Source organism: Pavona decussata, unplaced genomic scaffold (assembly GCF_977016875.1).
Source record: "Pavona decussata unplaced genomic scaffold, jaPavDecu1.1 SCAFFOLD_134, whole genome shotgun sequence".
NCBI classification, from domain to species: Eukaryota; Metazoa; Cnidaria; class Anthozoa; order Scleractinia; family Agariciidae; genus Pavona; species Pavona decussata.
The window spans coordinates 2,973,232-3,000,395 of record NW_028145547.1 but is presented as its reverse complement, the minus strand read 5'-3'; the positions used below and the strand labels follow the sequence as shown (position 1 = coordinate 3,000,395).

The 27,164-nt window shown below is 39.5% G+C and overlaps 1 protein-coding gene across 4 annotated transcripts in view; it reads right to left on the bottom strand.

The window, feature by feature from the left end:
* LOC146467742 (bifunctional 3'-5' exonuclease/ATP-dependent helicase WRN-like) overlaps window positions 1-26,765 on the bottom strand; it is a 42,970-nt gene extending 16,205 nt beyond the window's left edge. Inside the window, exons 1-10 of one of the 4 annotated variants that reach the window (XM_085125319.1) lie at window positions 26,218-26,765; window positions 14,472-14,614; window positions 11,577-11,684; window positions 11,382-11,478; window positions 8,182-8,257; window positions 7,178-7,245; window positions 5,893-6,001; window positions 5,160-5,234; window positions 3,974-4,056; window positions 3,042-3,148 (exon numbers count right to left, since the gene is read on the bottom strand). In XM_085125319.1, the coding sequence (XP_084981445.1) occupies window positions 3,042-3,148; window positions 3,974-4,056; window positions 5,160-5,234; window positions 5,893-6,001; window positions 7,178-7,245; window positions 8,182-8,257; window positions 11,382-11,478; window positions 11,577-11,684; window positions 14,472-14,495 (747 nt within the window). In that variant the 5' untranslated portion in view covers window positions 14,496-14,614; window positions 26,218-26,765. The other 3 variants (XM_085125318.1, XM_085125317.1, XM_085125316.1) reach the window with 3 other exon arrangements.
* Window positions 26,766-27,164: the final 399 nt, after the last annotated feature.

Genomic DNA, 27,164 nt, shown 5'->3' with positions numbered 1-27,164 from the left:
ATATTTTTTAAAAGCTTAATAATTCCAGATTATGGATTTTAACTAACAAAAACTATTTACTTAAATGTGTTTCGAAATTGGAACGCTTTGTGTAAAAGTACACGTCTCTATAAATCATGTTCCACTCCCGCCGGAAATAAACGGAAGAAAACAATTAACACCGCATTCGCTTCTCAACACGTTCTACTAAAAAACCGTGTCTCAGATTTTTGACAAGTGCGTTTGTTTCTCTTTTATTAGCAAATGAAGTTGGGGAAGGCAATTAGTCAACACTCCTTGTGGAAAAAAAGCTCTAGCTTTAAAATCAAAAGGAGTATTAAAATTCGCAGACACGGTTTTGTAGAAGAGATACATGGCATCACTCTGGCCAAATTTTAGCGAAATTGATTGAAAGGCTGCCGACTTGGAGTTCAAAATGTACGAGCCGATCGGCAAAATTTGCGTTCGGAGATAAAATGGAAAATACATTTTTGGCGGCATCCTACATGGAATGAGATTATAACACCTAAATGTTTGTACTGATTGATATCAGAGAGGGATCAATTTTCTCTAACAATAGGACTTTGACTGGTAACATGTAACAGGAACAAACTTTCGCGGAAGGTAGCGGGAAATATAAATTACAGTCGAACCTGTATTAAGCGGTCACCCTCGGGGAATGGCTCAGTGACCGCTTAATACAGGTTGACCGCTTAATACAGGTTGCACAGAATACATCACTTACTTGGTTAAGAAAGTTCGGCGGTAAAATGGTATGACAAAGGAGAGCATGGTATTGAAACAGACTAGTAAAACATTAATGCCACGATTGTGCAGCTCATTAGAAGCTCAGTTGCCTGGCACGCTACTTGTTACCATATTTATGTGGTTTGCTTTTACAAGGTGACCGTTTAAAACAGGTCAAGACAATTGAAACAGCTCGCTGGGACTTCGCATAGGGTGACCGCGACCGCTTAATAGAGGTGACCATTTAATACAGGTCGGAATTACAGTAAATAAGGGAATTAATTTTCGGGACTTTGACAACTGACCGCTTAATAGAGGGTGACCGCTTAATAAGGTTCGACTGTATTTTGCTTCCAGTTAGTTCAATTACACCGCGTGTGGACAAAAGACAAAATTTGTTGAATGTACATGTATAGTAATCGTTTAATTTACAAACAACATTACGGTTTTCATGTAGCAATAAAAATATATTGTGTTTATTTCTTGAAATATTGGCTAGGTTGGTACAGATGCCGAAAACCACTGCGAAATCAACACGAACGAAAGCGAAGCTGCCGATTGCTGGAAGCCGCCAAGAACAGAGGCCCGGTCTATTTCAAACGCTCTGCTCTTCTCGGAAGAATTAAAAACAGAATTTGTCTTGTGCGACGGACAGCTTTTATTCTCGCACTGGATTCTCTAGGTAGAACCAAGTCCATGCTTAGTCGCTGCGTCTTCCATGACTCGGACTCTTCCCTGGCAAAATCGACAAGATACAGACTCGTCCAGTTTCTCAAGCAGCTTTTCGCTCGATGCGATAGCGCGACCGCTTATTGTTTTCCACGTTCCATCAGCAGATGGCTCTTCTAGCTGGATTTTGGAGCGGCTTGTACTCGCAGCAACTGTAGCATTTTCGCTTTTCTGAATATTCAATTCCTCGAGCCACTTCTCTTGCCGATAAACTGAGCCTTTGTCGCTCTCTGCCAATTTTGCGGCCCATTGTTCGTCAAACTCGCCCTTCGATTTCTTTTTCGCTCTCGGTTTCGATGACGAAAACGGACACGACCTTTTCTTTTTTTTGGCGGCATTTGCACCGAAGCAAACGCTAAATATCCACGGAGAATACTAAAGGCTATAAACAACGCAAAGACAATTCGCACGTGTTGTGTCGAAGCACGCACTCGGTATCACGTTACTAGTTCACAGACAAGTTAATTGATATGTGACACGGGTATGACAAATTTTGTCAACGATCAATTAATATAATTAACGAGAAAAAATCTTTTACCCTCGATATCTTTCGACAGAAATAATATTTTCTTCTGATTTTTTTTTTTAAAAGAAAGCTCTCAAGCATATCTATTTAAAAACGTTGAAACCTCAAATATGGCAGCGATCCGCGCGCGGACTGTCCTGAAGGGTAGCTGATACCTTAATTTGTGGTTTGTTCCAGATTATGGTTTGAACAATAAATTTGAGACAAAGTAGCTAGAATAAATTAATTAAAACTGGTTTGAGAATTTTCAAATTTAAACCACAACAAACACTGGTATCTTAATTTTGTCTACACAAATGTTTTCACATTTGCACAGTTTCCAGTACTCTGGTAGATTGACTCAGTCTGACAACACAAATAATTTTCAGCTTCCCAAATTAAACATAAAAGTCGCCTAATCCAAAGTAACATTTGAAGATCAATACTATCAAAAGATTTTGGTATTGATCGCATTCCAATCTGAAATTTACGGATGCAAAATTTTAGTCAGCTGTTCAAACGTCTTGGTCTTCAGTGACAACAAGAGCCTTAAAATCCAGGGCTTGCCTAACAAGGATCTGTCAGAATCAAAATTTAAAGACATGAATCACTGAATCGGGATTCCAAAACATCCACTAATACCTATGTTTTAGAACACTGATCTAGAACACTGATGGGTTGTCTTGGCTAATAGAACTACTAACTGAAACAATAAAATCCTGTCCGTCTGGGGCATTATTATACAGTAGTCTGGCAACAATAAGATTTTACTTAAAGGCCAAGTAATAAAGGCAACAGTTTTTTTGTAACTTTCTGTGCATTCAATGTTGCATTGCAAGTTGCAATTGTTTGTTGTCCGTATTACCACCCGCATTGCCATCTCCATGCACAACAAATTTTCCTGTTGCAAAAAGAAGAAAGAGTGCCTACTTTCTGCAACATGAAAATTTGTTGCGCGCTGAGGTGATAACAGGGGCAACAAACAGGCGCAACTTGTAATGCAACATTGAATGCACGGAAAGTTACAAAACAATGTTGCCCATATAACTTGGCTTTAAATATCAATTTGACATTTCTTTACCTCTGGTAGTTTATCCCTAATACATCCAAGTGAACGATATGAAGATCTGAAGTCATGTCCCCACTGTGACACACAGTGAGCTTCATCTATCGCAACTAAGGTCAGGCCTGTAAGGAAAGAGTCAATCAACATGGCATCAACAACAAACAAGGACTTTTTAGCCACATGCAGGGTACAGTGATTTCAGGTACCCACACTATGAACATCACAATCGATTTGCAAATTCACCTATTCGTCTAATCTTTCAACTTTCAGTCCAGGGATGAAGCTAAGAAAAAACCTTTAGTTAGCAGGCTCATTAAAAATCCCAGCCAGCCCATTTAAACTGTGCACCTTTAAAATAGGCCTCATCTCCAGTATTTGGCTGCGTTCAATTGAAATTCAGCCAGTGAGGAAATCTCTTTCAGGCAATGAAGCTAGCCGGCTCTTAACAACATCCCTGTCAGTCTCTGGCTTATTAAAAAGCCTGTTAAAAGCTTAAAAACACAGAGAAAAATTGGAGGACATGTTTACTCACACAAGATCAAAGTGTTGATGTTATTTACAAACAGATGACTTGGTCAGCATGCAATAATAAATATTCTTTTATTAAGTTCAATGTAGAAAGAACGCACTCCTAAATGCGTTTGGAGTTGAAACATATAATTATTGTTTGGGACAATCAACAAATCAAATATTGATAGAACTTGGATCAATGGGTGCATATCTGGCATCCCTGCAGATTTTGCAGGGGCGTATGACATCATCACCAACTTTGCAAAGGAGAGAGAGCCTGGGATCAAGACAATCGAATACACTCCCTAATCTTTGATTATTGCAAGTTAATATATTTAAAGGTCTGTTTGTTTGGTCCTTCTATGCCTGCTTGTCAGGCTGTCCATCCATTCATTCAGGTTACTTTATCTTTTACTCAGAGATGAAATTGTCCTTACCTACAGACTTCTGCACCTGTGCCAAGAATCCAGTGTCCAAGGAGGCATATTCTGGAGTCAGGTACACAACTCTGTATTCACCTCTGAAGATTAACAGGAACAGTAACATGTACATTACAGTCAAACCTTCCATAAGCTGCAGACACCCTCCGATCCCGAATTTAAAGTGTCACACAAGGACAGTTTGTCATCCTACGTCAGCTGTCCTGTTACCTTAACCCTTTAAGCCTAACAGTGATCAGCATCAAATTTCTCCTTGTAATATTTAACAAATTATTCACCGAAGTGGAGGTAAATATCCATCACTTTCACCGACACTGAGGTGAATAATTGTTTTAGTATATACCACATAAGCTGAATAACTAGCGGACGAAAAAGGTATTTTATTTCTGACAATATACCGACAAATGGTATGAAATTTTAAAATCTCGCATGCGACGCGTTAAGCAATTTCTTATAATTGTAGAAAGTTCCGTCTCGCTTTCTTGCAGAGAAATAAAACTTTGGGAGACACTTGTTTATTTCCTATAGTGTCATTTACTCAAATTTTCTGTGAAAGTCATCTTGTTGTTGAAACCAGGCTGAAAAATATTAGATGTTTCATTGTTTTCATTGTAATTTTAGTGCTCGGCAGTTTTCATAAACAAGGATTGTACTTTCATTTTTCGCCTTAGAATATGGGGTTGAAAAGATAATAACTTACCATTTAATGCTGTCAAGCTAAACTTTGTTGCCATTTATGTATTTTTCTTAACAGCCACCTCGTTTATCACAATAATTTCCTCTTAAGTAACCGTGGCGAAACAGGAAGCCATCTTGTTTCTCTTCGGCTGCTTGGAGGTGAATAGTACTTGGCTAATCACCTCCGAGCTAGCCAACCAGTGCACGCTAAAAGTACTATTCACTTGTGTGGTATATACTAACAATGGTTATTCAACCTTTGAGGTCATGAAAATTAAAGATATCATCACCCAAGGTGAAATTTCTTGATATTTTAATAACTTCTCCCCAGTACTTCCAAAAAAAAAAATGTGGGGACAAGATAAGAGAATTTGTTCTTGGATATAAGGGGTTAAAGGGTTAACTTACTAATGTGTAAAGTACCTTGTGTGACAATAAGGAAATCTGAAAAGTGGTAAATTTTTGTCTGCAAGACTAGACTGTGACCGAGCAGAAGAGCCATTACCTTAAGACTCCAGCTTTTGCTTCAGCATTATTACTTTGAGCAGAACCAAGATAGCAAGCTGGAATGTTATAAAGCCTGCAAAGATATAACAGAATGTCTTAATTAAGTTTATATATTGTTTACTACTAGAAATACGTGACTCGCAAAACCTCGCGAAGCTGGGGCTGGGTGCAAAGCTCTCTTTACTCGTATTGTAGAATCAAATGAGGAGCATAGCAACTATTTTGATGAGCATGGTCTTTTCGAGGTTCCACGGGCTAGTTTAATTTGCGGTTGAAAATCTATTTCTGACGAGACGAAATGTACAACGTGCGTGAAGCGCTGTCGTGTTCGATGAATTTATTTCCCACGGAAAATTATTTTACGGCGGTCACAAAATGTGTAATTTCTTCAATGCAATCTTTCACAAAAAAGATTTCCGGAAGAAAGGGAAAAGATTCTGGAGAGATAGTTCTGTATCCAGTGAGTATTGATGAACATTGCAGTTGAAATTGGATCCGACAGAAACTTTCCCGATGTATGCAAATTTTGCTCCAGACGACGCCAGACAGTCTGACGTCATTCATACTTTGTTTTTCACTGTTGCTAGGCAACAGTGCGGACACCTTCAACGAAATATATAAACATATATATAAATATATTTTTCGCTCGAATTCACGCGGCTTAGCTCCGCTCGGGCCGGTTCGGACAACTTTAAACATACAACTTTAAACTTGAGAATGGATTGACGTACTTAAGTTTGGCAACTTGATCCTCCATGAGTGATATTAAGGGTGAAACGACAGCAGTTGTACCTCCAGTATACAAAGATGGAAACTGATAGCACAGACTCTTGCCATATCCTAAATAAATGCCAAAACACACTTTGAGAAAATAGTTTCCCTATCCCATCACATTAAAGATTGGAATTTGACAAAATTTGCTTTCAGGACCTAAAAAGTTTTGCATCACAAGATTTTGATTCCTTCAAAGAATCTTTTTCAAGTAAGTGAGAGGTTAACTAGTTTGTAACCACTGTCTTGATTGAGACATAAATATTAGATAGATAAAGCACCACGTTTGCAGCAAACAACAAAGGGCAGAAATGGCCATGTGACCATGTTTACACAACATTTACCACTCGCTGTTTTCAGTTTCTCAGAAAAATTGAGTAGTTTTGCGTTAGCATCAAAGGCCAGAATTATCTTGTACTTTTTTCAACTATATTACAGCTCATTTTTTTCAAGAAAAACGTGAATTTTACATTTGTCACTTTGCAGTAAACGTGGTGCTTAATCTCTCACTTACTTGAAAAAGATTCTGCAAAGGAATCAAAAGCTTGTAACGCTTTAGAATTTTTTAGATCCTGAAAGCTAATTTTGTTTTCCAAAATTTACCCTGTATACATTTATTTACTACATTAATTTTGTGGAGGTGAGTGGGGGGGGGGGGGGGGGGGGAGAGAGGTAGCTGCCCACTTCACCCAAGTGGGAATTGTATGTGCAATTGGATTGTTCAGTTCCAGAAAATATCTATACTCCCCCCACAGTAGTCTGAAATGTCAGCCGTCTCCTCCCCCTAACCCTGCGGGTTAGGGGGAGGAGACGGCTGACATTTCAGACTACCCCCACAGAAGGTTGTTTGTTTTTCACTCCCATCCCCCTTCCCCAACCCAGGAGACACAAGGGCCACCCAGGAGACACCCGCCGCCCCCCCCCCCTTCCCCCTAGGAATTTCCTATGACCTTCCTTGGGGTGGGTATGATTTTTTTCTGGAACTGCACATGTGTTACAACAACTTAGACCTAAAACTGTGATGTTTTATCTTTAATTTGTTTTTTCATCTTCAAAAACTTTGGCGACCGTTATCAAACCGGATGATTGTTACCGTCTACTGATTAGGTACCATGTGACATGTTTCATCCAATGAGAATAAGCAGAAATTAATAGTTGGGTTATAATAATATTTCAGTCACATAATCATGTTCATTGAGCTTCTTCAATGTTAATATTACTTACAATTTAATTTATACTTTTTACCTGTTGCCATAACAACACAAATATCTTGTTTAAAATTGAGTACTTCATTGATTATCTTCCACTGCATACTAAGAATAAGAACACATTTAAAAACAAAGTGACAGATTTGGTGCATGATCAGGGTCATGTAGAGTTACAAAGTATTTACTCAGCGAAGCCATTTTCCACACAGAAGTTTTTGAAAATCTTACACGTCACCTCATTCCTCCACAAAGGATTCTATATGTAATTGCCAACTAAAACAATATTCATTGATGTATTGTCAGTATTGATGAATAAATTAATTTTGAAGAAATAATTTATTTGTAAAACCATTTGTCTAGCCAAGCCAAAGTGAAAGGACAAAACACGCTGATGTTTTCTGGAGTACATGTACATTGTCAATAATATTGTATCCTTGGATTTCCTTTCTCCAGGTACTTACTGAATAATACATTATTTCATACATTCAAGTGAGTAGTTTATCATCACTCTTTTAGCCGGTGGCTAGGACAATCAATATGACAATATAAAAACAAAATACTACCAACAACTGAGGAGTGCTTTGTTGTTGGTATGGAAATTTTCTACTTTGTAATTAATCAAGATGCGAAGGGTCTTTAAGAGTACCCAGGTTTAACAGAAATTCATAGAAAAATTTTCTGTTAATTTTTTACAATTTTATTCGAGATCATGACTCAAGCAGCATACTAGCAGCCCCTTTCAACACAGCCCAAGACAGATTAGTAAGGACATTAACTAGCAGAACCTTAGGACTCTTTTAACGCTTTTGCAATACTGTATCAATAATTTATATTGTCATGCAAATAAAACTTTTGTTGAGGACACACACAATTATGGCAATGAAGAGACAGGTTTTGTCATTTTCTTTAAACCTATTTGATGTCTTGAAAGAGGCATACCAGTATTCTTGGGTAAAAGGGTATTTTATAAATAAATATAATTACCATGATAAGTGCTGCCTGTGCAAGAATAAAATTTTTTTGTGCAACCTATATACTTACGGCCTGAACTTGGCATGTCCAAAGTATCTTTTCAGGACCTCAATATATTCAGGATCTGGTTTTATTTCTGTTGTTTCTGGATGAGGGAAAACATGTACAGTACTCACCAACCAGTCTATAACATCACAACACTGGCTTCTTTAATTTGTATTCAGTGTTTAAAGGGGAGGCTTTCCAACACTATGTTAACATCCTGATCAACAATGTGTGGTTCCAGAAAATATCCATACCTCCACCACGGAGGGAATTGGAAATTCCAGAGGGGTGGGGGGGTCAATGGCCCAGGAAATTCCAGAGGGGAGGAGGCGTGAATGGTGGATAAAGTTTCCAGAGGGTCAACTTCACGTTCATGTCAGACATAATTGTTCAAAATTGTAATTTACCAACTTAGCAACTTCGTAGATCTTTCTTGAAGACGTAACTTTGTTTAACTGTTTTAAAGAAACCCTTGTTACATGAAAAACATGTTTCCTTTCTCCGATAAGCCTTTGTAAGCGAAGTAGTCCAAGTGAGACAAGAAATCTTTGTCTGCGTTGCGTGACTCATTTAATATAAAACTGTCGTTTGTGAAACTTTCTTGCGAAGTAAAATATTGTTCACTGACTACAATTGAATTTGTACCAATGTTTAAAAGGGAAACTTTGGTATGGTTATAAAGTGAAAGCCCCATTTTACATAAAACATTGAAATATTTTGTTTGTTATTTTTGTATAAAGTTACGGGCAAAGGTCAATTCCCCGGGTCAATTGATCAGTTGGTCAAAACTGACCCATGTTAAAACGTATTTTGTCCAAAGTATTTCAACTCAAAGTCCAAAACTATTAACTTAATTTCTATGCCAATATTCAGCAAAATAGAGCCAATTCAACATTCTTTTAATGCGTTATTGATCTCATACAAAATTTGCATAAGAACGTGAACATGCTAATTTCGTTTTCGTCTGCGGTTTCAAGTTACGATCTGAAAGGTCTATTTGTCTCCCTGCTCTGCTAATGCTTATTTTGTCCAAGCTATTCCGATTCAGTAGGAAAACTATCGACTAAAATAACTAGACTGAATAATTACCATGAGAAATATTGATTGAGTAGAACCAAAGCGTTCAATGGAAAATCCTTTTGATCTCCTACAAATTTGCATAGGAACGTAAACAATATTGACATATGCAAATTAAATGAAAACACATTTTTGCATCGCGCATTGCCGGACTTATTCCAACAATTTAGATTTAAAATCTTCAGCGAAGCTAATGGTAAAGTTTGATGTCAATAACCACAGGTAAATATAAAACACAACAATTATTTCAGTATCAAGAGCTTTTTGGCAAACTCTACCGGTGAAATTAAACAGCGCGCGCGCTCTTCGATAACGCATATTTTCTCCTCGTGTAGGCAGTTCTTGATTTTTCTAAAATGTTCACATCAAACTGATTTTTGACGCGTTCTTTTGAAATAAAACTTTTCCAGAGGGGGGTGGGGGTGTATTCTGTATTTGAGGAATTTCCAAGGGGGTGGGGGGGTGAAAAAAATACCTCGAAAATGGAAAATCCTGAGGGGTGGGGGGGTCCTATGTGAAATTCCCTCCGTGGTGGGGGTATGGATATTTTCTGGAACTACACAATGTAACTGCTGCAGGTCAGTTTGATCTTTGAGACCTAAATACGTTCAACTTGGGTCAGTCTGTTCTCAACTAAGTTAATTTTTTTCAAAATATTAAGTTATTTTCAACTGTCTGAAAAAGGATTTCATTTCTGGGCTATGGTTAAAAAATTGGGACTTGGCTTTTTTGAGAGGTTATGAAAAGAGGTTAAAAGTGGAAATTTTGATGATTGTTTTCTCTTTATCACCCATCTTCTTCGTCCCCTCTAGTCACCATTGGACCAATACAATACTGGTACAAGCAGTAACCTTCAGGGATGCTGTTATGGCTTTTGAGTGTATAAAGGGTATTTACATTAGGTAACAAATTTATTTTTAAAAGTGATGTAAGTGGGCGGGTGACTAGAAGTTCGCAGCAATTGAATGTCCCATTATTTAAAACTAAAACAGGGCAGGATCCTTTTATTATAGGTCGGGAATAATTTACCACCTGAAATTAAGCTTAGCCAGTGCTTGAATAGTTTTAAGCGTACCGGTAATTTAAGAAAGTATCTTCTAAAAGACTTTTTACAATGGGCTACCCCGTCACCAGTTTTTAGCTCATTTTTAATTACTGAAATAAATCATAATTTTTAATATTTATTTAATGTACAGTTTTTTGACTTTTATTTCTTGATTATGGTTGCAAATTGTCACGAAAAACCCCTATGGGGAGTGTCAACAAAGTACTGTATTGTATTGTATTGTATTGCATAATTGAAGGGATGCATGGAATAAGGCCTCAAGTGACTTTTGATGTAAGGTCAAATTCTCCTTTTGTTTGACAAGCAAATATAAGGCAATTTGGAAGGAGAATTTAGCAATTTATCAGAAGTCACTTAGGGCTTTTTTCCAGACACCCCTTCAGTAATTATTGTAACCACAATACAGTTGTTTGTACTTTGCTGAAACACATACTCAGAGGGCATAAAGGTTGCACAGTAGATTGTGCAAGCTCTATGCCCTCTAGTATCACCTATGTTATTCCAGTTTTGAGTTTCATTTCAAATCAATTGGACTTCAAGCGCACATGTTTTGTTTAGTATTGTACTACCTTGTGCCTTCCCATCCACCCACCCAGCCCGGGTGGTTTTTGTTAGGAGTATGGCAGAGACGTTTATTTGGCATTTCATTGGTTGTTTAGTTGTAGTTAATATTTTTAATTAACTTTTCTCTGTGCCAAAAACGAATTCACAGTCACAAGGTAGCATATTGGTACACACACCTTACATTATTTCCAATATTTAATTTACTGTACAGACGTGACTTGCTTAGAGCAATTTCTTTTACCCATCCCTCCCACCCCAGTATATGGTGGGCAGAGCGCTTCATTTCCTTTGTCTTCTCACCATTTTTCTAACATTGCTTCAAAATAAATCTCCCCTTATGCCATACAAAATGATGTTTCCCATCTTATTTACGATATTTTGGCAGGGGAAATTTGTTCAGCAAATGACCATAAAAATATGTTGGGAAATTAATTCTTAATATTTCGATTTAGTAAGAAGTTCATCATTCCAGATAGCAAGTGTATCATATCATTGTTTAAATAACACTGTCAGTTACCATAAGTTTCTGACAATCCACTGACAATGTCTTTGTGGCTATCATCCAAAATTTCTGATTCAATCTGGCTTTGATTACAGAGTTCCTCCATATCAACCTAGACAGAACAGTTAAACACAGAGACATACAGGTATTAAGGTTTAGCATTGAAGAACTTCCCAATTCCTATAATTTACAAATTAAGGCACTAGTCACCTCAGCCATCGCGCCATCGAGTTCTTCATCACTTAAATCAATCAGGTCATTCGACTCATCACAAATATAACTGTTCTTGTCTTGCTCTTCACTGGTATTCCTTGAATCCTACAGTCCAAAAAGTTAACCAAATTATCACTCCAAAAAGTTAATCACATTATCAAAACAGATTCCAGAATAAAACAAAAGTATAACATCTTGAAAGGCATCAAATTTAAGAAACAAACAGATGCTATGGAATATCCAACCTCCCCTTAATCATACTCTCTCTGAAACTGCACAAAATGACCTCACACTCAATTTGCTTTCTAAACCTCAGAAAACCATTATCAATGCATATATCATGAGGGAGGGGACCGACTCATCCCTACCTGTGTGACGTCACATGCAGTGTAGCCGCGAAAGTTTTTCTATCAAAATGGCGGCCACATGCATGAATTTAAAACTCTAATATACAATTTTCAGAAAGAAAACAAACCTTTTCGAAGCAGTAAATCCAAAGAATAACTTCTAAGTAGTAATCAACAGTTTAAAAGGTGGAAATTGGAGAGTTCACAGTGAAGAAACAAGATGCCTATACTGGTATTTACGTGTGATGCTGTGCCTGATTTATTTCCATTGTATGCTTCGCAGATTTTTAAAGCTATCCTGCCTTTGCAATTGAAAAATTGCGTTACGGTACTTGTGATCATACCAGAAATTTCTTTCTGAAAATGTCATGACAGGGGCACATACATGTACATATCTGACTCACGTGCTATTCAGGGCTATTTATATTTCCTATTTATCTATTGCATTACATTATTTGAGATCATACCGGAAATTGCTTTCGGTGTAAGATTATAAATCATTCTCATTTCACCAAAAAAAAAAAAAAAGAAAGAAAAACAGGCAAAAAGCTTTCTTCAATGAAAACTTTTAATAAAAATTGACAATCAAACCTTTTAACTTTTTGTAAAGTGGATTTCCAGTAGCGTTTAAGCACCAATTCGACAAAGTGATATGATGTGTGTTTTAGCTTATCAATGACCTTTCCTTGTCGCATTGTGGTTCTACAACTGTCAAACAAAGCATGTTTTCTTCGCCAGGAACTCTCCAATTTCCACCGTTTTAACTGTCGAGTGCTTCTTAGAAGTTATTCTTTCAATTTATCGCTTCAAAACCGTTAATTTTCTTTTTGAAAATGGCATAGTTGAGTCCAAAACATGTAAACGACATGGCCGCCAATAGGAGAGAGCAGAATTTAATCCAGGTTTACAAATGATGATTTGACGTCACACATGTAGGGATGAGGGGGTCTCATCCCTCGTGATAATTACGTGCCAATAATAGATTCTGATTGGGCCATTTTTGTTGAAGACAATCAGAACAACAGATCCCTTCTAGGAGAGAGCAGAGTTTAATGCATATATTAATGTGCAGATTTGAAGCTACCATGAAAAAAAAAAGATAGCGAGCCCAATTTTAGACATGGTCTGCCCTCAGGGCATCGGGCGTAATTAATATGCAGATTTGAAACTACCAAGAAAAAAAAGATAGCGAGCCCAAGGGCATCGCATCAGGGCATCGCGCGTAATTACATTACGCTTTAACTGACATCTTGAATAATTCAATGGGAAGAGGAAACTGGAGGTCATAGCTTAAGATCATTACTGGTGCATGGCGCTGCAGACTTTGTCTAACTGATGCCTAAGCACTACTGGTAATCAACCTAACAAATAAAGTTAAAGGTTTGATTGTCAATTTTTACTAAAAGTTTTCATAATTTTAGGAAAGCTTTGTGTCTGCTCGTCTTTCTGTTTACTTGATGAAAACAACTTCATTAGCATAACGATAAGGTTAATGTAATCCATACTTGGTAACAATCACGAGAATTTCCAGTATCTGTCAAATTGCTGTTATCTCACAGTATCATTAACAGCTAATAAAATTGATTGATAAAAACAACTATTAAAAAGTCATCATTTCGTACAATCAATGATCTCAAACTCTTACAGGTAATAAGCCATTCAATTCAACCCAAGCGTCCCGCGTAATGCTCTAAAAAGCGTCTTGGTAATAGATAATTTGTAAAGTGGTAAGTTGTACTTTGCACTTGATCCTGCAGTGGGTCACAGTTTGTATTTTACTCTGTAGTGAGGCCTTCATGCTCCAACGCATACAAGTTAGCATACAAGCTGGACTAGTCAGGATCCTAAGGCTGGTAGGGGGGGGGGGGGAGCCCTGGAGGCTAGAGCTCCTAAAGCTTTTCCTCGGAGCCCGGACAAAACTGCCTGTCTCTGGCTAAATGGAGCCCTAGAGCTCTAGTTGTTCTGTTTTGGAGCTCTGCATTTTTCAGCCCGACGTCCTGGAGCCCTAAACCCCTTTGGATCTCTTTCTAGCTAGAACAGAAACTGAGAAAGCCATATACTCTTCCGGCTCACTTCCTAGCTTATTTAATTCAAAACAAACCTCCGTTAAGCTTGTGTTCCCTGAATCTTTTGAAGTATCTTTGTCTCTTCTTCCCACAATTAACCCATGTAGTTCAGAAGTATTTTTCTCAATGACAGACAGCAAAGAATCTATCCGATTGCTGTCCTCGACAATGTTGTTTTGCAAAACCACCTTAGCTTCTGAAATCTCGAGCAAAGCATCTAAAATCCTCGAAATCCTACCATGTACGTCGTTATTCTCATTAATTTCCATTTTTCAATTCGCTGATTCATATTTAAACGGTAACACGGTTACTACAACGCCAAAAAACAGAAAAAACAGAGCTACCTTCGTTTCCGCCATGTTGGATGTTTCCTTTACGCGCGCTTGAGAAATTCGATTCCAGTTTCTCGCTGCCATCCAAAACCTTCGGCGCCAGTATTTATTTATTTACTAGTTTTATTTACTTACTTTTTGACTTACTGTACTAATGTGATACAGTTTCATACTGTTTTATCAAGTAATAGAGTTGGATAGACAAAACCTTCCATCATCACCCCCCGGAATCCAGCCACGTTTTCTGCATCTGAAGAGGTCAAAGAGCCGTGCTAGCCGCACGTGAGTTCCTGAAAAATGTCGAAGATTGAAAAAGCGAAAACAACAACAACAACAACAAAAAGACAAAAGTCAAATAAACGATAGTTGAATACACAGTTACTTCAAGAAACCAACAATTTTTCTAAACCTGAAAAGACAGTATTTTTCCCACGCGCAAATATTGATTTCCACAGAGATGCAACGTGACTGGACAAAAACATGTTGACCCTGGAACGCTAGCAAATGAAAAAGGCGAGAAAATACCACGTGCTGACAAAGCACCTAACTCACCAGTGAGCGACATCGCACGTTTGAGTGCATTTTCACGAATCATCATTAGATTAGAAGATAGACTGCACATTCCTTCACTGAAAAATAGCGTGAACCTCAGAAGATCTCCGCGCTACGCCCCTTCTACACGAAGACTTCATCCAATGATGCAATAAAATGAGTGTAAATGTACTCCACTAATTTAGCGTACCAAGGATAGTTGAAACCAGGGACCTGCAGAGACGACAACGACGCCGACGGAAACAGAACTTAGGGGGCTGTTTACATGGAGGGAGGAAGATCCGAGAAGGCGGAAAAACTTTTCGTTTACTTTACATGCAGAAATTTCGGCCGAAGTGGTTACCAAGTGGAGAAGGAAAAGAAGAATGACTGTCGGCCCTGGGTAGCTGAACGCCCGACTGCCGCCATGTTTATTCTTTTTGTCACTAGTACTAGGATCTTCCGAGCGAAAGTAGTTTACATGGTGCTAGCACAGGGCGCCCACACAAACTATGTGACCGTTTGTATTTTGAATTTATAGAGGCAATGTATGGGAATATCGAAAATCCTCGTATTATCGTACTACAATCGTGGACAATTCTCGTTAAGAAATCTGAACGCGGCCTACCAAAAACAATTATTTCCTATTCCTCCCCTCGAATTTCTACAAGTTCCTTCTCCCTCCCCCCCTCCCCCTATACAATGTTGATTTGGGTAATGCTGATTGCAGTGAAACTGTTCGTGACCCACCAAACAACATTGAGTTGGGGGGAGGGGGGCGGGGAAAATATGGTCGTTCGATTGTTTACTTGTCAAAACGCTTGGAAGGGTACGTTTTCTTAACCGTTTTGTCCACGATTGTGTCAGCCAATTTTTTTCCATTTCCTCAGAACTCAAAAAGTTTGAACTTCCCGGGAGCCGTGGATAGACACACCGGTCGGTGTTCTCTAAGTTACGCGTACGTTAACGTCAGTGTTTTATTTAGCAGAGATGTAACAAGCCAAAAATTGATCATGCCGGTCGTGATATAAACAACTCGCGTGTCGTTGTGGCCACTTGTTTTGCCATTGTTCAGTGAAATTAGTAACCACCAACACTATGGATCTTTTGAAAAGCTATGAAAGTGATGAATCTAGTTCAGAGGAGCCGGGTAAATCGTTATCCGAAGATTCTCTCCTTAGAAGTGACCTACGCAGTGTTTATTTGGTGACATATAGCCAGGCAGATATTACTAAATTTCCAACCCGGGAAAATTTCGCCTCAGCAGTTGTGTACGCATTTTCTCAATTGCAAGGCAAAGGGAGAGTTGTTCAGTGGTGTTGCTGTCGGGAGAAACATAAGAACGGTGGTGAACATTATCATCTCGCGCTGAAACTGGATCGTAATGAACGCTGGTTATCGGCGAAGGAATTTTTATTGAAGGAATTTGGGATTTCAGTTCACTTTTCCAACAAGCATCACAACTATTTCAGCGCGCACCAAAAACTCATTTTGCAAAGGATATTTCCCTGACTGCTGATACTCCAATCTTCTGCACAGGAAAGCGTCCGCTCATGTATATTAAAAATGGCTTAGTAGATGAACGTGAAACGGAAATGATGAATGTGCGTTGGAGAATTTTTTATTTCAATTTTCAAATCCCGCGGGAGCAGCAAAGAGAAATCCCGCCATGTGCACGATGTTTTGTAAGCCGGCTTATTTGTGGCGAGCCAGACCTAGAATTCGGCATGTAACGATTAACTTGACAGTTTCAAGGCAATGGTGAAATAAAACAACGATTAACACAGGTTTTCAACGGTTAACACCGAATGCTCTTTAAAAGAATAGATAGTCATTTCTTTTAATACAAAACTGCTGTTAATCGTTGTTAATCGTTGAAAGTGCTAAATGTCTTCTTGTTAATCGTATGCAATTAAAGTATTTTGCGTTATTAAGAGTTATATGTAAACAAACGGAAGAAAGGTAGATGTTACGGCAAGAAATGGACACATTTTCTCTTGTAGAATGTATTTGTTGACGTTTGTGACATGCCTGTCACGCACGCTGTACTATGTAACACAATAAAATACTAGCGTGACGTAATCTTCTGATTGTTACTTGGTCAGAAAAGACTGCTTTCGTGTCCTGAGTTGCAAGAATAATAAATGTATATTGAATACAAGTATTAATACTTAGTGCGTTGTCCTTTTCCAGTAATAATGGCATCCATACGGCCACCCATAGTGTCTATAATCTTGTCGATTACCTCTGATGGAAAGTTGTACATTGTTCTAATTACACGTGATGAAAATTCATCGAATGTCTCACGCGTAATGTTTAATTCTACAGCCTGTTTTCTCAGCTTTTTTTAAACAAGATTAAAGAAATTCTCGATAGCATCTATGTCACGGCTGCGAGGCGGAATACATAATTGTTTTGCCCTTTTTATTTTAAGTACTCTTCTAACAAGAGCAGAATTCTGGTTCGGTGCGTTGAGTTGTACAAACATGCGAGAACCATTCTTGTCTGCTCTTGCAAACATAGAACCAAATTTTCCATTGACAAAAGAGGCAAATGAACGGCTGTCCAGATTATCATATGCATGACACTCAATTACTCCTTTACCGTAACTAATGGCCACCATTAATCTTAAAACGCGACCTCCACTCCCCTCTTTGCATCCTTTAGCTGTGCATCCCTGAATAAGCCCTTCGCACGCTCTCCTCCATACTCTCCCTTGTGGCGTTCTAGCTTGATCCGCCAGATTTCTTTTATAATAGAAACTGACACCATCCAAATAGAAAGCAACCGTATTGCACCAAATATCCCGAGAGTGGTTATTTTTTATGTTCTTTGCAAAGTGAACACGTTGACGCATGTCATCCTCGGACATCAAGCCTTTTTTACGCGCCTGCAGGTAGTGGTAGCCTTCCTTGTGCAGAAAACGCCAAACGGTCCTGCTGCTTACTTCATTAGGCTTTAGACCAGCCCGCTCCTTAATCCTACTGGAAGAAAAATGTCCGTCCTCTTTTCGTAGCGCTCGCAAACAGCGAATAATTTTTCTCTGGTCACGCGCGCACAACTTGCTCGGAGGTCCTCCTGCGCGTATAAACGGGACCGGTCTGTTTCACGGATATGAACTCGTCTCGAATTCTGTATACCGATGCAAGTGAAATGTGGCATTGTTTCAGTATCTCTACGGCTGGTAATATCTTCTGCCGCGCCAAATATGCAATATACGCCTTTCTTTGCGAGTCAATGGCGCCCGTAAAAGCCATTGTATAACTGGCGAGGTGATGAGATAATGCATCTCTTTGCGTTACAAATTAATTACAACCATTATCTCCGCGAATTAGAACCAATTAACGGCAATATTCCTGGACGTTAATTAGTACCCAATGTCCAATTACATATCACCCGACTGGGTTTCTGTGCAGGGTTAGATCTCTGTTTTTAAACAATTTGTCTGTTTTACAATCGTGGACAATTCTCGTTAAGAAATCTGAACGCGGCCTACCAAAAACAATTATTTCCTATTCCTCCCCTCGAATTTCTACAAGTTCCTTCTCCCTCCCCCCCTCCCCCTATACAATGTTGATTTGGGTAATGCTGATTGCAGTGAAACTGTTCGTGACCCACCAAACAACATTGAGTTGGGGGGAGGGGGGCGGGGAAAATATGGTCGTTCGATTGTTTACTTGTCAAAACGCTTGGAAGGGTACGTTTTCTTAACCGTTTTGTCCACGATTGTGTCAGCCAATTTTTTTCCATTTCCTCAGAACTCAAAAAGTTTGAACTTCCCGGGAGCCGTGGATAGACACACCGGTCGGTGTTCTCTAAGTTACGCGTACGTTAACGTCAGTGTTTTATTTAGCAGAGATGTAACAAGCCAAAAATTGATCATGCCGGTCGTGATATAAACAACTCGCGTGTCGTTGTGGCCACTTGTTTTGCCATTGTTCAGTGAAATTAGTAACCACCAACACTATGGATCTTTTGAAAAGCTATGAAAGTGATGAATCTAGTTCAGAGGAGCCGGGTAAATCGTTATCCGAAGATTCTCTCCTTAGAAGTGACCTACGCAGTGTTTATTTGGTGACATATAGCCAGGCAGATATTACTAAATTTCCAACCCGGGAAAATTTCGCCTCAGCAGTTGTGTACGCATTTTCTCAATTGCAAGGCAAAGGGAGAGTTGTTCAGTGGTGTTGCTGTCGGGAGAAACATAAGAACGGTGGTGAACATTATCATCTCGCGCTGAAACTGGATCGTAATGAACGCTGGTTATCGGCGAAGGAATTTTTATTGAAGGAATTTGGGATTTCAGTTCACTTTTCCAACAAGCATCACAACTATTTCAGCGCGCACCAAAAACTCATTTTGCAAAGGATATTTCCCTGACTGCTGATACTCCAATCTTCTGCACAGGAAAGCGTCCGCTCATGTATATTAAAAATGGCTTAGTAGATGAACGTGAAACGGAAATGATGAATGTGCGTTGGAGAATTTTTTATTTCAATTTTCAAATCCCGCGGGAGCAGCAAAGAGAAATCCCGCCATGTGCACGATGTTTTGTAAGCCGGCTTATTTGTGGCGAGCCAGACCTAGAATTCGGCATGTAACGATTAACTTGACAGTTTCAAGGCAATGGTGAAATAAAACAACGATTAACACAGGTTTTCAACGGTTAACACCGAATGCTCTTTAAAAGAATAGATAGTCATTTCTTTTAATACAAAACTGCTGTTAATCGTTGTTAATCGTTGAAAGTGCTAAATGTCTTCTTGTTAATCGTATGCAATTAAAGTATTTTGCGTTATTAAGAGTTATATGTAAACAAACGGAAGAAAGGTAGATGTTACGGCAAGAAATGGACACATTTTCTCTTGTAGAATGTATTTGTTGACGTTTGTGACATGCCTGTCACGCACGCTGTACTATGTAACACAATAAAATACTAGCGTGACGTAATCTTCTGATTGTTACTTGGTCAGAAAAGACTGCTTTCGTGTCCTGAGTTGCAAGAATAATAAATGTATATTGAATACAAGTATTAATACTTAGTGCGTTGTCCTTTTCCAGTAATAATGGCATCCATACGGCCACCCATAGTGTCTATAATCTTGTCGATTACCTCTGATGGAAAGTTGTACATTGTTCTAATTACACGTGATGAAAATTCATCGAATGTCTCACGCGTAATGTTTAATTCTACAGCCTGTTTTCTCAGCTTTTTTTAAACAAGATTAAAGAAATTCTCGATAGCATCTATGTCACGGCTGCGAGGCGGAATACATAATTGTTTTGCCCTTTTTATTTTAAGTACTCTTCTAACAAGAGCAGAATTCTGGTTCGGTGCGTTGAGTTGTACAAACATGCGAGAACCATTCTTGTCTGCTCTTGCAAACATAGAACCAAATTTTCCATTGACAAAAGAGGCAAATGAACGGCTGTCCAGATTATCATATGCATGACACTCAATTACTCCTTTACCGTAACTAATGGCCACCATTAATCTTAAAACGCGACCTCCACTCCCCTCTTTGCATCCTTTAGCTGTGCATCCCTGAATAAGCCCTTCGCACGCTCTCCTCCATACTCTCCCTTGTGGCGTTCTAGCTTGATCCGCCAGATTTCTTTTATAATAGAAACTGACACCATCCAAATAGAAAGCAACCGTATTGCACCAAATATCCCGAGAGTGGTTATTTTTTATGTTCTTTGCAAAGTGAACACGTTGACGCATGTCATCCTCGGACATCAAGCCTTTTTTACGCGCCTGCAGGTAGTGGTAGCCTTCCTTGTGCAGAAAACGCCAAACGGTCCTGCTGCTTACTTCATTAGGCTTTAGACCAGCCCGCTCCTTAATCCTACTGGAAGAAAAATGTCCGTCCTCTTTTCGTAGCGCTCGCAAACAGCGAATAATTTTTCTCTGGTCACGCGCGCACAACTTGCTCGGAGGTCCTCCTGCGCGTATAAACGGGACCGGTCTGTTTCACGGATATGAACTCGTCTCGAATTCTGTATACCGATGCAAGTGAAATGTGGCATTGTTTCAGTATCTCTACGGCTGGTAATATCTTCTGCCGCGCCAAATATGCAATATACGCCTTTCTTTGCGAGTCAATGGCGCCCGTAAAAGCCATTGTATAACTGGCGAGGTGATGAGATAATGCATCTCTTTGCGTTACAAATTAATTACAACCATTATCTCCGCGAATTAGAACCAATTAACGGCAATATTCCTGGACGTTAATTAGTACCCAATGTCCAATTACATATCACCCGACTGGGTTTCTGTGCAGGGTTAGATCTCTGTTTTTAAACAATTTGTCTGTTTTACAATCGTGGACAATTCTCGTTAAGAAATCTGAACGCGGCCTACCAAAAACAATTATTTCCTATTCCTCCCCTCGAATTTCTACAAGTTCCTTCTCCCTCCCCCCCTCCCCCTATACAATGTTGATTTGGGTAATGCTGATTGCAGTGAAACTGTTCGTGACCCACCAAACAACATTGAGTTGGGGGGAGGGGGGCGGGGAAAATATGGTCGTTCGATTGTTTACTTGTCAAAACGCTTGGAAGGGTACGTTTTCTTAACCGTTTTGTCCACGATTGTGTCAGCCAATTTTTTTCCATTTCCTCAGAACTCAAAAAGTTTGAACTTCCCGGGAGCCGTGGATAGACACACCGGTCGGTGTTCTCTAAGTTACGCGTACGTTAACGTCAGTGTTTTATTTAGCAGAGATGTAACAAGCCAAAAATTGATCATGCCGGTCGTGATATAAACAACTCGCGTGTCGTTGTGGCCACTTGTTTTGCCATTGTTCAGTGAAATTAGTAACCACCAACACTATGGATCTTTTGAAAAGCTATGAAAGTGATGAATCTAGTTCAGAGGAGCCGGGTAAATCGTTATCCGAAGATTCTCTCCTTAGAAGTGACCTACGCAGTGTTTATTTGGTGACATATAGCCAGGCAGATATTACTAAATTTCCAACCCGGGAAAATTTCGCCTCAGCAGTTGTGTACGCATTTTCTCAATTGCAAGGCAAAGGGAGAGTTGTTCAGTGGTGTTGCTGTCGGGAGAAACATAAGAACGGTGGTGAACATTATCATCTCGCGCTGAAACTGGATCGTAATGAACGCTGGTTATCGGCGAAGGAATTTTTATTGAAGGAATTTGGGATTTCAGTTCACTTTTCCAACAAGCATCACAACTATTTCAGCGCGCACCAAAAACTCATTTTGCAAAGGATATTTCCCTGACTGCTGATACTCCAATCTTCTGCACAGGAAAGCGTCCGCTCATGTATATTAAAAATGGCTTAGTAGATGAACGTGAAACGGAAATGATGAATGTGCGTTGGAGAATTTTTTATTTCAATTTTCAAATCCCGCGGGAGCAGCAAAGAGAAATCCCGCCATGTGCACGATGTTTTGTAAGCCGGCTTATTTGTGGCGAGCCAGACCTAGAATTCGGCATGTAACGATTAACTTGACAGTTTCAAGGCAATGGTGAAATAAAACAACGATTAACACAGGTTTTCAACGGTTAACACCGAATGCTCTTTAAAAGAATAGATAGTCATTTCTTTTAATACAAAACTGCTGTTAATCGTTGTTAATCGTTGAAAGTGCTAAATGTCTTCTTGTTAATCGTATGCAATTAAAGTATTTTGCGTTATTAAGAGTTATATGTAAACAAACGGAAGAAAGGTAGATGTTACGGCAAGAAATGGACACATTTTCTCTTGTAGAATGTATTTGTTGACGTTTGTGACATGCCTGTCACGCACGCTGTACTATGTAACACAATAAAATACTAGCGTGACGTAATCTTCTGATTGTTACTTGGTCAGAAAAGACTGCTTTCGTGTCCTGAGTTGCAAGAATAATAAATGTATATTGAATACAAGTATTAATACTTAGTGCGTTGTCCTTTTCCAGTAATAATGGCATCCATACGGCCACCCATAGTGTCTATAATCTTGTCGATTACCTCTGATGGAAAGTTGTACATTGTTCTAATTACACGTGATGAAAATTCATCGAATGTCTCACGCGTAATGTTTAATTCTACAGCCTGTTTTCTCAGCTTTTTTTAAACAAGATTAAAGAAATTCTCGATAGCATCTATGTCACGGCTGCGAGGCGGAATACATAATTGTTTTGCCCTTTTTATTTTAAGTACTCTTCTAACAAGAGCAGAATTCTGGTTCGGTGCGTTGAGTTGTACAAACATGCGAGAACCATTCTTGTCTGCTCTTGCAAACATAGAACCAAATTTTCCATTGACAAAAGAGGCAAATGAACGGCTGTCCAGATTATCATATGCATGACACTCAATTACTCCTTTACCGTAACTAATGGCCACCATTAATCTTAAAACGCGACCTCCACTCCCCTCTTTGCATCCTTTAGCTGTGCATCCCTGAATAAGCCCTTCGCACGCTCTCCTCCATACTCTCCCTTGTGGCGTTCTAGCTTGATCCGCCAGATTTCTTTTATAATAGAAACTGACACCATCCAAATAGAAAGCAACCGTATTGCACCAAATATCCCGAGAGTGGTTATTTTTTATGTTCTTTGCAAAGTGAACACGTTGACGCATGTCATCCTCGGACATCAAGCCTTTTTTACGCGCCTGCAGGTAGTGGTAGCCTTCCTTGTGCAGAAAACGCCAAACGGTCCTGCTGCTTACTTCATTAGGCTTTAGACCAGCCCGCTCCTTAATCCTACTGGAAGAAAAATGTCCGTCCTCTTTTCGTAGCGCTCGCAAACAGCGAATAATTTTTCTCTGGTCACGCGCGCACAACTTGCTCGGAGGTCCTCCTGCGCGTATAAACGGGACCGGTCTGTTTCACGGATATGAACTCGTCTCGAATTCTGTATACCGATGCAAGTGAAATGTGGCATTGTTTCAGTATCTCTACGGCTGGTAATATCTTCTGCCGCGCCAAATATGCAATATACGCCTTTCTTTGCGAGTCAATGGCGCCCGTAAAAGCCATTGTATAACTGGCGAGGTGATGAGATAATGCATCTCTTTGCGTTACAAATTAATTACAACCATTATCTCCGCGAATTAGAACCAATTAACGGCAATATTCCTGGACGTTAATTAGTACCCAATGTCCAATTACATATCACCCGACTGGGTTTCTGTGCAGGGTTAGATCTCTGTTTTTAAACAATTTGTCTGTTTTACAATCGTGGACAATTCTCGTTAAGAAATCTGAACGCGGCCTACCAAAAACAATTATTTCCTATTCCTCCCCTCGAATTTCTACAAGTTCCTTCTCCCTCCCCCCCTCCCCCTATACAATGTTGATTTGGGTAATGCTGATTGCAGTGAAACTGTTCGTGACCCACCAAACAACATTGAGTTGGGGGGAGGGGGGCGGGGAAAATATGGTCGTTCGATTGTTTACTTGTCAAAACGCTTGGAAGGGTACGTTTTCTTAACCGTTTTGTCCACGATTGTAGATTGCGATAGATATTCTCATTAAACATCAAAATAAACGTAGTTTTACCTTAAATGTTGTGTGTTGTCGTTCCTGAGGTTGAAGACGGCGATTTTAGCCATTTGAAGGGTTCGGCGTTGAACGTTCACTCGAGCGTAATACGTTTAACGCCGAACCCTTCAAATGGCTAAAATCGCCGTCTTCAACCTCAGGAACGACAACACACAACATTTAAGGTAAAACTACGTTTATTTTGATGTTTAATGAGAATATCTATCGCAATCTAGTACGATAATACGAGGATTTTCGATATTCCCATACATTGCCTCTATAAATTCAAAATACAAACGGTCACATAGTTTGTGTGGGCGCCCTGTGGTGCTAGGATCTTCCTAGTGCCGGCTAGCATCTTCGTATCTCTCAGCTAGGCAGTTCCTATCTCTAGGAAGTAGGGCCAAATACAACTTTTTGCATGTAAACTGAATAGAGAAAACTTATGGCGCTAGGATGATCCGCCCTCTAGGATCTTCCTAGGGCTAGGATCTTCCTCCCTTCATGTAAACAGCCCCTTAATATGGCTTAGTTATCGAGGAGCTAACGTCATAAGGGCGCTTTTAAAGTTCAGAAAGAGAGAGGTAAATTAATCCTCATGCGTTCACGTTCTCCACAAAATTTGGTCAAATGTTTCGCTTTGTTGTTTTGCAGAGGACTGCAAGGAAGTGTACCAAAGTGTATAATGCACGTGCAGAGCCAGTGTTTTGCTAATAAAACTATTGTTTTCTTACGTTCTCGTTGACGTCGTCGTCGTCGCTGCTTAAGGTCCCAATGTCTGCAGTTGACCGTCATCAAGCACTCCAAAAAAAGAGACTTGAGGAGAATGATAACGGAGTTTAACTATTTTTCTAACTTACCGTCCTCCTACTGAACTCGTTCAGAACGGAACTTTTTACTGGACAGTTTTCTATTCTGTCAAACGACCCTACAACAGGTGACATAGTTTCAAACCACTTACTATACTGATGTGATACAGTTCTTACGGTTTTATCGGTTAATCGGTAGACAAGGGGTAGATAAAACCTTCCATCAACACCTTGAGGTCGGGGTGTACGGCTTCAAAGATTCCGCCATTCCGGAATCCAGGCACGTTTTCTGCATCGCACTAGTCGCACGTGCGTTCCTGAAAATGTCGAAGATTGAAAAAAGAAAAACAAAAAAGAAACAGACAAAAAGTCAAATAAATGATAGTTAAATACATAATTGCAATCCGCTTGTTTTCTGCGGAATAATTTTTCGAAATCTGAAAAACAGTGTTTTTCCCACGTGTGAACAACGCCAGATTTCTACAAAGACGCAACGTGACCGGAGTGGTCAGCGCTGGAACGCTAGCGAATGAAAAAGGAGGGAAAATAGCACGTGGAAAGCATCCAAGCGGAACGGATGTGGCCTCTACATTCACGTTCACTAGTGAGCGACATCGCACGTTTGAGTGCATTTTTTCGTACTTTCTGAGAAGACCCGTTTACAAAGAATCATCATTAGATTAGTTGGAATCTTTATTCATCTCCACATCTCCTTTAATACATTAGAAAGAAATAGTTTAAATATAACGGAGAAAGGGCAAAAAAATAGAAGACATATTATGATGAAATAGAAGGCGTATTAGAAGAAAGACTGCACATTCATTCACTGAAATATAGCGCGAACCTCCAAAAATCTCCTTGCTACGCCGCCCCTGCTATACCTTCTCTAACGACGAAGACTTCATCCAACGATGCAATAAAATGAGCGTAAATGTGCTCCACTAATTTAGCCTACAAGGAACTTGAAAGGATCACGTCTGCAGTTGACCGTCATCAAGCACTCCAAAAGAGACTTGAGGAGAATGATAACGGAGTTTAATTTTTTTTCTAACTTACCGTCCTCCTACTGAACTCCTTCAGAACGGAACTTTCTACTCGGGACAGTTTCCTATTCTGTCAAACGACCCTGCGACAGGTGACGTAGTTCCAAAACTTTTGGATGCAGGGGACCACACGACGTAAAACTGATAAACTGCTCTGGCCCTGAAGAAGACTAGTTGTACTAGTTGAAATATTGGCCCAAATAAATAAGCCGTTTGCAGTAGTGTCAGCCCTGCAATCAGTTTGGTGTAGTTCCAAACCCAACCGTTGTTACCTCAGAGATATCCTGATGTACATTTCAAACACTGAAGTGACGTACAGATCTAGAACAGCCAGGTTCACTCCCGACTAACAACTGCAAGTACATCACTCTATATATGTCCACGTATGTACGCGGCCCCAAGTATTCAATCACCATCCATGAATGCTTTACATGACGCTGAACAGAAAACGTATTTAATGTGTCTCGCCCGCTTCTTCTCATCGGCAAAACCGGCAGACAGAGTCTAGAACACTCCTGCTCTCCCGATGGCCGAGCATTTCAATACAGCCGACCGACAGTTTTTTTGTGGCTACTGCCTTCTGGGAAGGCGTAGCCACTTGTCTACGTCCGTAAATCGGAAGCTTTCGGAATTGTAGAATTTACACGAAGCTGGGTCGAGTTCACCACGACAGGTTGACGAGATCTCAGTCGGCTTTATTCGAACGGAAGATTCTTGTTTTTCAATTCAAAATGGCTGCCGCGTCTCTCATGCGTGAATTTTGAAGGTGGCAGTTTGTGGTTCTTGGAAGGAAAACACAGGTTTTCAATACTGTAAATCAAAAGAACAACTTCAAATGTGAATCAATTGAATGTGAATGAGTAAAAGTGAATTTTACCGTGCTTTATGTTAAATTGATCGATTTGTCATATTTCAAATAGCTTTGGCGAAATTTTCGAAAAACGTACTCAGTTTAAATTG